A 13,365-nucleotide genomic window follows, 5' to 3' on the forward strand; every position below is an offset into this window, starting at 1 on the left:
CATAACCCTTGATTCCACTATCCTTAAGAGCTCTATCCAACTCTTTCTTGAAAGTATCCTGAGACTTAGCCTCCACAGCCTTCTGGGGCAGAGCATTCCACACACACACTACTCTCTGGATGAAGAAGTTTCTCTTCAACTCTGTTCTAAATGGCCTACCCCTTATTTTTAAACTATGTCCTCTGGTTCAGGACTCACCCATCAGCGGAAACATGCTTCCTGCCTCCAGAGTGTCCAATCCTTTAATAATCTTATACGTCTCAATCAGATCCCCCCTCAGCCTTCTAAACTCAAGGGTATACAAGCCCAGACACTCCAATCTTTCAACGTAAGATAGTCCCGCCAATCTGGGAATTGACCTCGTGAACCTACGCTGCACTCCCTCAATAGCCAGAATGTCTTTCCTCAAATTTGGAGACCAACACTGCACACAATATTCCAGGTGTGATCTCACCAGGACCCTGTACAGCTGCAGAAGAACCTCTTTGCTTCTATACTCAATCCCTCTTGTTATGAAGGCCAGCATGCTATTAGCCTTCTTCACTACCTGCTGTACCTGCATGCTTACCTTCATTGACTGATGTACAAGAATACCTAGATCTCACTGTACTGCCCCTTTACCTAACTTGACTCCATTGAGGTAGTAATCTGCCTTCCTGTTCTTGCCACCAAAGTGGATAACCACACATTTATCCACATTAAACTGCATTTGCCATGCATCTGTCCACCTAGCCTGTCCAGGTCACCCTATAACCTCCTAACATCCTCACATTTCACCCTGCCACCCAGCTTTGTATCATCAGAAAATTGGCTAATATTACTTTTAATACCATCTATATCATTAATGTATATTGTAAAAAGCTACGGTCCCAGCACTGATCCCTGCGGTACCCCACTGGTCACCGCCTGCCATTCCGAAAGGGAGCTGTTTATCACTACTCTTTGTTTCCTGTCAGTTAACCAATTTTCAATCCAAGTCAGTATTTTGCCCCCAATACCATGCGCCCTAATTCTGCTCACTAACCTCCTTTGTGGGACTTTATCAAAGGCTTTCTGAAAGTCCAGGTACACTACATCCACTGGATCTCCCTTGTCCATCTTCAGAGTTACATCGTCAAAACATTCCAGAAGATTAGTCAAGCATAAATCCATGCTGACTCTGACCTATCCTGTTACTGCTATACAGATGTGTCGTAATTTCATCCTTTATAATAGACTCCAGCATCTTTCCCACCACTGAGGTCAGACTAACTGGTCTATAATTCCCTGCTTTCTTTCTCCCTCCTTTCTTAAAAGGTGGGACACATTATCCACCCTCCAATCCACAGGAACTGATCCTGAATCTATAGAACACTGGAAAATGATCACCAATGAATCCACGTTTTCTAGGGCCACCTCCTTCAGTACCCTGGGATGTAGACCATCAGGTCCTGGGGACTCATCAGCCTTCAGACCTAACAGTCTCTCCAACACCAATTCCTGGCAAATATAAATTCCCATCAGTTCAGGTCCTTCAGCCACTATTACCTCTGGGAGATTGCTTGTGTCTTCCCCAGTGAACACAGATCTGAAGTACCAATTCAACTCTTCTGCCATTTCTTTGTTCCCTGTAATATATTCACTCGTTTCTATTTTCAATGGCCCAAATAAATACAATGGCTACACAGCAGATGACAGACTAGGAATACTGCAACAAGTATCTAACCTCGTGACTCCCCAGAGCCTTTCAACCATCAATACAGCACAGGAGTGTGATGCAACATTCCCCAATTTCCCAGATTAGTGCAATTCCAAGAACACTCAAGAAGCCTGATACCATCCAGGATAAAGCAGTCCACTTGATTGGGACCTCATCCACAAATATCTATTCCCTCCAGCAACTGACGCTGACAGTATTAATTGTGTGCACCATCCTCAAGATACACTGCAGAAATTCATTTTGGCTCCTTTTAGACAGCACCTTGCAAATCCACCATCTAGAAGGACAAAGACAGCAGGCATATTACAATGTTACCACCTACAATCTCCACTTCAAGCCACTCACCATCCTGCCTTGGAAACATATCGCCATTATTTTGTATGACTGGGTCAAAATGCTGGACTTCCCTTCCTAACAGCATTGTGATACTGCATATGTCCAAGATGGCACCACCACCTTCTCAAGAGCAGTGTGGGAAAGGTCATCAATACTGGCCCAGCTACTGAAGTCCACAACTGATGAGTACATTTCTAAAAACTATGTGAATGAGTTGGACGATATGGATCAAGTCAGAGTCCAGATTTGGCAAATCCAGTTGAGTTTGTCATTGTACCAGCTTTCACCACCTTCTCTGGCAGCTCATTCATACACACATCATGTGCTGTGTCAAATGTTGCCCCTTAGATCCATTTTATATCTTTCCCCTCTCACCTTATGCTCTCTAGTTTTGCACTCCTCTACCATGGGAAAAAGATTCTGCTATTCACCCTATCCATGTCCTTCATGATTTTATAAACCTCGAATGTCACCCCTCAGCCTCCAACAGTCCAGGGAAAATAGCCTTGGCTTATTCTGCCTCTCTCTATAGTTCCAACATCTTTCCAACAGCAGGGAGACCAGAATGAAACACAGTATTCCAGAAGTGGCCTAAGCAATGTCCCGTACATCCGCTACATGACATCCCAACTCCTATATTCAATACATTGACCAATAAAGACAACTGTATCAAATGCCACCATTACTAACCTGTTTACCTGAGACTCCACTTTCAAGGAACTATGAACCTGCACCCAAAGGTCTCTTTGTTCTGCAATTCTTCCCTGCACACTAGCAGTAAATGTGTAAGCCTTGCCCTGATATACCTTATCAAAAATGCAACATTTATCTAAATTAAACTCCATCTGCCATCTCATAGGGGCCAATCGGCCCATCTGATCAAGGTCCCATTGTACTCTGAGATAACTTTCTTCACTGTCCACTACACCACCAATTTTGGTGTCATCTGCAAACTTAATAACCATTCCTCCTATATTTACATCCAAGTCATTGTGGCACACCGCTTGTCCCAGGCCTCCAGTCTGACAAACCTCGAATGAGTTGGTCTCTGTGGATCAAGTCAGAGTCCAGATTTGGCAAATTCAGTTGAGTTTGTCATTGTACCAGCTTTCACCACCCTCTCTGGCAACTCATTCATACACACATCATGCTCTGTATGAAATGTTGCCCCTTAGGTCCCTTTTATATCTTTCCCCTCTCACCTTAACCTGGCTCCATCATCACCCTCTGTCTCCTACCTTCAAGCCAATTTTGTATCCAATTGGCTCACTCTCCCTATATTCCATGTAATCTAACCTTGTTAACCAGTCTACAATGCGGAACCTTGTTGAACATCTTACTGAAGTCCATATAGACAATGTCCACTGCTCTGCCTTCAATCATCTTCGTCACTTCTTCAAAAATACCCAACCAAGTTAATGAGACATGATTACCCATGCACAACATGACAAGACTACCCCAATCAGTCCTGGTGTTTCCAAATACATGTAGATCCTGTCCCTCAGAATTACCTCCAATAAAACTTACTCACCACTGACGTCAGTCTCACTGGTCTACAGTTCCCTGGCTCTTCCTTACCACCTTTCCTAAATAATGGCACCACATTAGCCATCCTGTGTTCTTCTGGCACCTCACTGTCTAGTCAGTATGAAAACATTTAAGGGGCATTGATTAAAGCACAAGGAATCTACAGGAAAGAATAATTAACAACAGGAAAGCCAACCTTAATGGGATAAGAATGGATCGGTGTCAGATAAATTGCAATCTTAAGTTGGCAGGAGGTAGTTCAAGCACGAGCAAGATATATTATCATGAAGAATAAAGGTAGGGCAAACAAATCCAGAAATTCCTGGGTGACAAGAGAGACATATGAAGTAGTTGAAAAAAATGCACTTCTGACAGGTGTCAGATGGTTATACTACGTCAGAGGACCAGGTTGAACATAAAAGGTTCTGGGAAAGTGAAAAAGCAAATAAGAGAAGCACAGTTAAGACAATCAACAGTTACAGGAAAAAAGTAGGGGTATCATCCATGATCAAATGTCAGAACAGACTCAAATGGGCCAAATAACCTAATTCCGCTCCTATATCTTACACTCTTATGGAGAATATATGGAAACAGACGCACAATTAACATAATAGGAAATCTAAATGTCTTCAAGAACATATAATAGTCAAAGTGCAGTAACACGAGTGTAACCTATTATGTGCAAAAGGGAAATTTATGCATGGAAACAGGGGCGTAACTATGGTATTTTAAATGAATTGTTTACATTTGAATTTATGAGGGAAGATGATCCTGCCCTGGTCATAGTGGAACAGAAGTAATTCAGACACTTGAATGGCTTAAAAATGACAAGGGGGAGGTATCATCTCGGAGCTAAAAGAGTGATCCTTAATTTTAAAAGTGTCTCCCAGTTCTGGACACAAACAGAAGAGTAAACATCCTTTCAATGTAGACCACGTCAATACTATTCAAGATATTGTACACTTCAATTAAATTCCTCATTCTTTTAAACTCCAGGAGAAACAAGCCCAGCACTAGATTGGATTGGGATATCTGGTCGGCATGGATGAGGTGGACCGAAGGGTCTGTTTCCATGCTGTACATCTCTATGATTCATGTCCAACCAATCCCAATAAGACAAACCACTCATTTCTGGTATCAAAAATCATCAAAAGAACTGCAGATGCTGGAAGTCAGAAACAAAAATAAAAATTGCTGAATACAGCTCAGCAGATCTGTCAGCATCTGTGGAGAGAAAGCAGTTAACTTTCGGGTTCAGTGACCCTTCTTCAGAACGGGTTCGGACACTGGATCCAAAACATGAACTCTGCTTTCTCTCCACAGATGCTGCCACACCTCCTGAGTGTTTCCAGCAATTTCTGTTTTTGTGTCATTCCAGAAACTAGTCTGGTAAACCTGCTCTGAACCATTCAATAGATTTACCTCCTTCCTTCAACGGAAAAACCAACATTACGCTTAGAATTGAGGAAGATTTCTAGTATTAAGTGCAAGAGTACGTTTCTTTTTCTTTCCAACGGCAGTTGGAATGGGAGGAGCGACAGCAAGGACCAGAGGCCTGATGGGAAGGTAAATTTTGGGAGATATAAAGGTTTACCTCGTGTATAAGCGGTGCGCACACAGAGCAGGAAGGGACACGGGACTGCTGGGCAAATGAAACTTTATATTTGGGTGGTTGCTTTACCTGAAACACTATTCAGAGTCTGTCCCTGTTGTTCAGAAGGGAAGGGGGAAAGAGGAGCAGAGCATTAGTCATTGGGGACTCCATAGTTAGGGGGGCAGATAGGAGGTTCTGTGGGAATGAAAGAGACTTACGGTCGGTGTGTTGCCTCGAGGTGCTAGTGTTCATGTTGTCTCTGATCATGTTTTTGGGATCCTTGAGGGGGAGCAACCCCAAGTCATGGTCCACATAGGGACCAACGACATAGATAGGAAGAGAGAGATGGGGATTTAAAGCATAAATTCAGGGAGCTAGGGTGGAAGCTTAGAGGTAGAACAAAGAGTTGTTATCTGTAGTTTGTTGCCCGTGCTTCATGCTAGCGAGGTGAGGAATAGGGAGACAGAGGAGTTGAACTTGTGGATAGAGAGCTGGTGCAGGAGGAAGGGTTTTGGATTCCTGAATAATTGGGGCTCTTTCTTGGGTATGTGGGAACCTTTACAAACAGGATGACGTTGACCCGAACCAGAAGGGTACCAATATCCTGAGGTGGGGGGAGTGGGAGGAATATTTGCTAATGCTTTTCGGGAAGGTTTAAACTAATTCAGCAGGAGGATGGGAACCGAAATTGTAGTTCAAGTATACTGGAAGATGAGAGTAGTGAAGTCGTAACTAAGATTTCAAGATCGCAAGAAGGCACCGGCAGGCAAGATGTTGGTTTGAAGTGTGTCTACTTCAATGGCAGGAGCATCCAGAATAAGGTGGGTGAACTTGTAGCATGGGAGGTACCTGGGATTTCAATGTTGTGGCCATTTCAGAGACATGGGTAGAGTAGGAACAGGAATGGTTATTGCAGGTTCCAGGATTTAGATGTTTCAATAGTAACAGAGAAGATGTTAAAAGAAAAGATGGTGTGGCACTGTTAGTCAAGGACAATCTTACAGCTGCAGCAAGGACATTTGAGGACTCGTCTACAGAGGTAGTATGGGCTGAGATTCAAAACAGGAAAGAAGAGGTCACCCTGTTGGGAGTTTTCTGTAGGCCTCCGAATAGTTCCAGAGAAGTAGAGGATAGGACAGCAAAGATGATCCTCGATACGAGCGAGAATGACAGGATAGTTGTTATGGGGGACATCAACTTTCCAAATATTGAGTGGGAATACTATAGTTCAAGTACTTCAGATGGGTCAGTTTTTGTCCAATATGTGCAGGAGGGTTTTCTGACATAGTATGTACACAGGTCAACAAGGGGTGAGGCCACATTAGATTTGGTACTGGGTAATGAACCGGCCATGTGTTAGATTTGAAGGTTAGTGAGCACTTTGTTTATAGTGACCACAATTCAGTTATGTTTACTTTAGTGATGGAAAGGGATAGGTATATACTGCAGGGAAAGATTTATAGCTCGGGGGAAAAACAATTACGATGCGATTAGGCAAGATTTAGGATGCAGAGGATGGGGAAGGAAACTGCAAGGGATGGGCAAATTGAAATGTGGAGCTTATTCAAAGACCAGCTACTGTGGGCCCTTTATAAGTATGTACTTGTCAGGCAAGCAGGAAAGTTGTTGAGCGCGGAAGCTGTGGTTTACTAAGGAAGTGGAATCTCTTGTCAAGACAAAGAAGGCAACTTATGTGAGGATGAGATGTGATGGCTCAATTAGGACACTTGAGAGTTACAAGTTAGCCAGGAAAGACCTAAAGGGAGAACTAAAAGGAGTCAGGAGAGGACATGAGAGGTCATTGGTGGATAGGATCAAGGAAAACCCTAAAGGCTTTTTAAAGCTATGCCAGGAATAAAAGAATGACTAGAGTAGGATTAGGACCAATCGAGCATCGTAGTGGGAAGTTGTGCTTGGAGTCAGAGGAGATAGGGCAAGTGCTAAATGAACATTTTTCCTCATATTCACATTAGAAAAAGACAATGTGGTCGAGGAGAATACTGAGATACAGGCTACTAGACTAGATGGGATTGAGGTTCATAAGGTGGTGATGTTAGCAATTCTAGAGTGTAAAAATAGATAAGTCTCCTGGGCCAATGGGATTTATCCTAGGATTCTCTGGGAAACCAGGGGTGAGATTGCTGAGCCTTTGGCTTCGATCTTTATGTCACCATGGTCTACAGGAACAGTGCCAGAAGGAGTGTAGCAAATGTTGCCCCTTGTACAAGAAGGGGAGTAGAGACAACCCTGGAAGTTATAGACCTGTGAGCCTTACTTTGGTTGTGGGTAAAGTGCTGGAAAAGGTTATAAGAGATAGAATTTATAATCATCCCTAAAAAGGAATAAGTTGATTAACGATAGTCAACAGGGTTTTGTGAAGAGTAGGTCATGCCTCTCAAATCTTATTGAGTTCTTTGAGAAGGTGACCAAATAGGTGGATGAGGGTAAAGCAGTGGTATGGTCTATATGGATTTCAGTAAGGCATTTGATCAGGTTTTCCGCGGTAGGCTATTGCACAAAATACAGAGGCTTGGGATTGTGGGTGATTTAGCAGTTTGGATCAGAAATTGGCTAGCTGAAAAAAGACAGAGGGTGGTGATTGATTGGAAATATTCATCCTGGAATTCAGTTACTAGTGGGGTACTGCATGGATCAGTTTTTAGGCTACTGTTGTTTGTCATTTTTATAAGTGACCTGGATGAAGACATAGAAGGTTGATAGAGTTGTGGATAGTGACGAAGAATGTTGTGGGTTACATAGAGACATAGATAAGCTGCAGAGCTGGGCTGAGATTTGGCAAATGGAGTTTAATGTGGAAAAGTGTGAGGTGATTCACTTGTGAAAGGAGTAACAGGAATGTAGAGTACAAGGCTAATGGTAAGATTCTTGCTAGTGTAGTGTAGATATCAGCGAGATCTCAGTGTCCAGGTATATAGATTCGTGAAAGTTGCCACCCAGGTTGATAGGGTTATTAAAACGACATACAGTGTTTGAGCTTTCATTGGTAAAGAAACTGAGTTTCAGAACCATAAGATCATGCTGCAGCTGAACAAAACTCTGATGTGGCTACATTTGGAGTATTGCGATAAGTTCTAGTCACCACATTACAGGAAAGATGTCGGCGCTTTGGAAAGGGTTCAGAGGAGATTTACTAGGATGTTGCCTGGCATGGACGGTCTAACGAGGAAAGGCTGAGGGACTTGAGGCTGTTTTCGTTAGAGAGAAGGTTGACAGGTGATTTAATTGAGACATATAAAACAATAAAGAGAGTTAGATAGTGTGGACAATGAGAGCCTTTTTCCTTGGATGGCGATGGCTAACATGAGGGGAGACAGCTTTAAATTGAGGGGTGATAGATATAGGACAGATGTCAGAGATAGTTTCTTTTTTCAGAGCGTAGTCGGGGCGTGGAATGCACTGTCTGCAACAATAGACTTACCAACTTTCAGGGCATTTAAATGGTCATTGGATAGGCATATGGACGAGAACAGTGTAGGTTAGATGGCCTTCAGATTGGTTCCACACAGCGAGAGCTGAAGGGCCTGGACTGTGCTGTAATGTTCTATGTTCTATGCTATTCCCAGTTAATAATAACTATTACTTATCTGGAGGGTTAAGTAACTTTTCATGGAAAAATGAATGATCTTTTTTATTCATCTTGGCTATTTGGTTTACTTGATACCATTCCTCTTCCCCACACTTCTCAACTTCTCCAGCTTATGGAGACAGTCTTGTTCTTTTCTTCCTCAATAACCCTAGTTCATGGTCATTATTTTTCTACCCCTCGTGAAAATGCTTAGATTACAACATGAAAAGATGCAAAGTTGATGCAAAACAACAACACAGAAAAACTTCAACACAAAGCTAAATGGGTGGCCTTAATAAAATGAATTAGCTCTGGTACAGTAGAGACATTCCAGAGATGTAAAAAGGAACAGCGTGAGAGACTCGCACTCCTTGGATGACTAATAATTATACAGTTGAAATGAGAATCAAAAAGGAGAAAGTCAGAAGTTACATGACCTGTTATAGTCAAACAGGTTCATTGAAAATCACAACCTTTCAAAGTGCTGCTTCTTCATCACTTCACCTGACAAAGCAGCAACGCTCCAAAAGCTTGTGATTTCCAATAAATCTGTTGGACTACAACCTAGTATCATGTGACTTCTGCCTTTGTCCACCCCAGTCCAACACCGCATCTCCACATCATGCTACTCAAAAATGAGACACAAAATCGCAAGGGTGAAGATATAGAAAGGAGGAGGTCAAATAATAAATGTCAGAATATATTAGCATCTAATGTAAAAGTGAATCTAAATGTGCTTCATTAGGTAAATAGTGAAGTACTCAAAGAAGCTGGTCAACTAGGGACTGAAAGGGGATTTTCTTGTGGAGACAGAGGACATGGGTTGAGATCATGAAGGGATATTTGGTGTGCGTCTTCCATCAAACAAACAAACAATGTAGCAGAAAGAGGCAGCACTGACATTAAACAGGATAAAATAGAGCAAGTGGATATAGTTAAAGCACTAGCAGTCATGAAACTCAAAGTCATTGACCAGATGGGATACAGACTGGGTTATTGGGAAAATTATAACAACTTCGGCCATAATTTTTTTAAAAATTCTATTTTGAAATGGGGATATGCCACAAGATTGACCAATATTGTGAAAATATAGGTCGATGACATAATATCAAGGGACAGATTAAGGAAAAAAGCAGAAGTTAAAGTTAAAGAAGTGTTCAGGTCAAGATGGTTTGAGATAAGTGTAGAAATCACCGAGGATTACCTGTTGTAGAGTGCAGAGGCAAAGGCAGTAAAAAGAAAAATATCTCAGAGGTGGGATTGTGTTGGATGGAATAGCAGGAACAAAGATTTTGAGGAGGAGAAATGGATGAACTAAGGAAAAGTGCTCATGAAAAGATGATAAATGCGAGGTGCTGCATTTTGGGAAAGCAAATCTTAGCAGGACTTATACACATAATGGCAAGATCCTAGGGAGTGTTGCTGAATAAAGAGACCTTGGAATACAGGTTCATAGCTCCTTGAAAGTGGAGTCGCAGGTAGATAGGATAGTGAAGAAGGCATTTGGTATGCTTTCCTTTATTGGTCAGAGTATTGAGTACAGGAGTTGGGAGGTCATGTTGCGGCTGGACAGCACATTGCTTAGGCCACTTGAAATATTGCATGTAATTCTGGTCTCCTTTCTAACGGAAAGATGTTGTGAAACTTGAAAGGGTTCAGAAAAGATTTACAAGGATGTTGCCAGGGTTGGAGGATTTGAGCTATAGGGAGAGGCTGAACAGGCTGGGGCTGTTTTCCCTGGAGCGTCGGAGGCTGAGAGGTGACCTTTATAGAGGTTTACAAAATTATGAGGGGCATGGATAGGGTAAATAGATTAAGTCTTTTCACTTTGGACAGGGAGTCCAGAACTAGAGGGCATAGGTTTAGGGTGAGAGGAGAAAGATATAAAAGCGACCTAAGGGGCAACGTTTTCATGCAGAGGGTGGTATGTGTATGGAATGAGCTGCCAGAGGAAGTGGTGGAGGCTGGTACAATTGCAACATTTAAGAGGCATTGGATGGGTATATGAATAAGAAGGGTTTGAAGGGATATGGGCAAGGTGCTGGCACGTGGGTCTAGATTGGGTTGGGATATCTGGTCGACATGGATGGGTTGGACCGAAGGGTCTGTTTCCATGCTGTACATCTCTATGACATCAAAAAGAGAAGGGACCATGACATAACCGGGTAATAATGGCTACACTATCATCACCACAATGCTTTATGCAGGACAGATAGAAGAAAATATAATTTCAAGTGATTTCAGTAAGGGATAAAGTTGCTATTTATGAGAACACTGGAATAGGAGTCTGCCATTCAGTTCAGAGGGTGTTCTGCCAATCATTATGATTAGGCTTCATCTGCATTGACATTCCATCTACCTAATACATTTTTACCATCAAATAGAGATTTGAAATTTTCAACTGACCTTGGCTCAACAACATTTTAGCTACCTTTATGTGGCAAAATGCTTCTTTATATCATCCCAAATTTAAGGTCATCACCTATGTTCTCTATCCTCTTTATCTGCTCCAGCAAATCCTTTCATCAGCTTAAACATCTGAATTACATCACCCTTTAATCTTCTACCATCAAGGGAATGTGTGTTTACACTAATGTCAGATTTCCAAAACAATGGTCTGCAATAATGCTGTGGATAGCAAGTGCCTATTTTGCTTGTGTACAGAAGGGATTTTTGGAGGCAGGAGACCATTGTTCTCCAGTAAATGCTTTATGTTTACTGGTGAGAGTTATAAACAGAAATAAAATAACTCTTTTAAGACAAAAAGAATAATGTGATTTCAAAGTAGCAACTTGTCTCCTTCCATACTCTCACTTGTTGCATGATATACACCTTGCTATACTATAACTTTCTATAAACTCGTAATTGATCAATTTGACTTATACATTGGCATATATGCAGACAGAAAAGCAACATGTTACATGATTATTACCTGTTTATCCTGCAGATCTGAGGAGAGCTCATAGCTTTCTGACAGAGACCTGGAGCGCTTAATTGCGTCTTCCTCTGCTTGCTTTCGTAGTATGGAGGTGGAATGTTGAAGCTTGGGCCGCCTAGGACGCTGATGACCAGGTGAGGCAGGGAATGATACCAAAGAGGAACCATCAAATTGATCAGGACTGGCAGCAGCACTATGAGTTATTGGACCCTGGCTATAGTTTGAAGGGCTGTCAAGAGAGGTGCCCGTCTCACTTCCTGGAGCATCACCCTCCACACTAGAAGAAAAGGAAAATAATTCAGATCAGCAACAGATAAATAATGGTTTGTAACCATTTACGGATCTAAATGTTTGACAAAAACAATGGCATGTACTGAAGTAAACAGAAGTATCCAAAGATAGTTAATACAAATTCACATGCACCAGTAAGCTATTAAATATAGTTCAAAGTACACATTACACATTGTTTGCAAGGTAGTCAACTGAATTGAGGTAGTCATTTCAGTTGGATAGTTTGGTGGAATCTGTAAATTCAGTGTAAACCAAACTTATTTTACTGAAAGAAAATTTAAAATGAACCACTTCCCTGCCTTCATAATGATCCAACATCCTTTCCTTATCGACAGTGATCAACAAAGTTTAAAAATATACAACTACCTTCACATTTACAGCATTCTTCATTAATAATCTTTGAAAAATAATTTAAAAAATCATATTAGATGATTGGATGAAATCATTGCAACCGTTTTTGACAAGTGAAACAATCCTGTGAAAGGCAGGAAGTGCTGATCTCATCCTGCACGCACATTTCTTCCATTGCTTTTCTGACCTTTGGAGCAATGGCAAAGCATTTATCTTTTACGGTATGCATGAGAGCTTCCAGAATACAGTTCAACCAGATAGGAGACACAATTCAGGTCTGCCATTAAAAATTGAATGCATTGTGATTCAAACATATCCTAAGTAAATTTACAAAACTAAAAAGCAAGGTGAAAATGAGCAAATGCAAGTCAGGTAAAACATTCTACATCATCATTACTTTGTTAAAGCATATAGGTTGATAGCTGTTCTACAGGAAAAACAAATTGCAGTTACAGAAGTGTACTTAATATTTTGCAACTTGTATTTCAACAGCTTCAAAAAGGAGCAATGTTAAGATCTGCAGCCTTTATGAATAATGTACTTCTAAATCCTCACTTAATAGCAACTATCATTTCGAAGGATTCTCCAGCAGAAACTCTAGCTACAAACAAAATAAATGCAATGTTTTTATTGACTTAAGAAACTACACAATTCAAAGTTCTTGAAGTGTTCATACCAAAGGTTAAGCAATAGCAATTCCTGTACTAACCTACATACAGCAGTACAAAGTTTCTATTAGTAAAGCATAATTTGAATTTAAAATGATCTCCCATGGCATTGTTCAACTTTGGCTCAGAATCTGGAGGGGAATTTTGATATTTAGCACTGTCCGATACAGACTATGAAAAGAGCTATGAAAATGCATTGCTTAACCACACATTCCAGATTGTGCTTAAACTCATTTGTTTTTCAGTCCCAAATTTATCCAAAAAAGTTTCCCTTTTTGTCTCAGTTACTTACATGATCACGAAATATTTTAGTTTTCTACGTTACACTGCATCTGCAATAAGTGCTAAAATCTACAGTAAGTATCCTAATTCTGA

General features: G+C 41.2%; 1 protein-coding gene across 8 annotated transcripts in view; it reads right to left on the reverse strand.

Annotated features, from left to right (window-relative positions):
- The window catches only part of iqsec1b (IQ motif and Sec7 domain ArfGEF 1b), a 532,991-nt gene that overhangs the window by 75,826 nt on the left and 443,800 nt on the right, over window positions 1–13,365 (reverse strand). For all 8 annotated transcript variants that reach the window (XM_043707985.2, XM_043707986.2, XM_043707990.2 and 5 more), the window contains one exon: window positions 11,675–11,957. In XM_043707985.2, the coding sequence (XP_043563920.1) occupies window positions 11,675–11,957 (283 nt within the window). The remainder of the gene's footprint in view (window positions 1–11,674; window positions 11,958–13,365) is intronic.

The sequence above is a fragment of the Chiloscyllium plagiosum genome, unplaced genomic scaffold, assembly GCF_037043375.1.
Source record: "Chiloscyllium plagiosum isolate Xiang-an unplaced genomic scaffold, Cpla_swu_hap1 HiC_scaffold_14, whole genome shotgun sequence".
NCBI classification, from domain to species: domain Eukaryota; kingdom Metazoa; phylum Chordata; class Chondrichthyes; order Orectolobiformes; family Hemiscylliidae; genus Chiloscyllium; species Chiloscyllium plagiosum.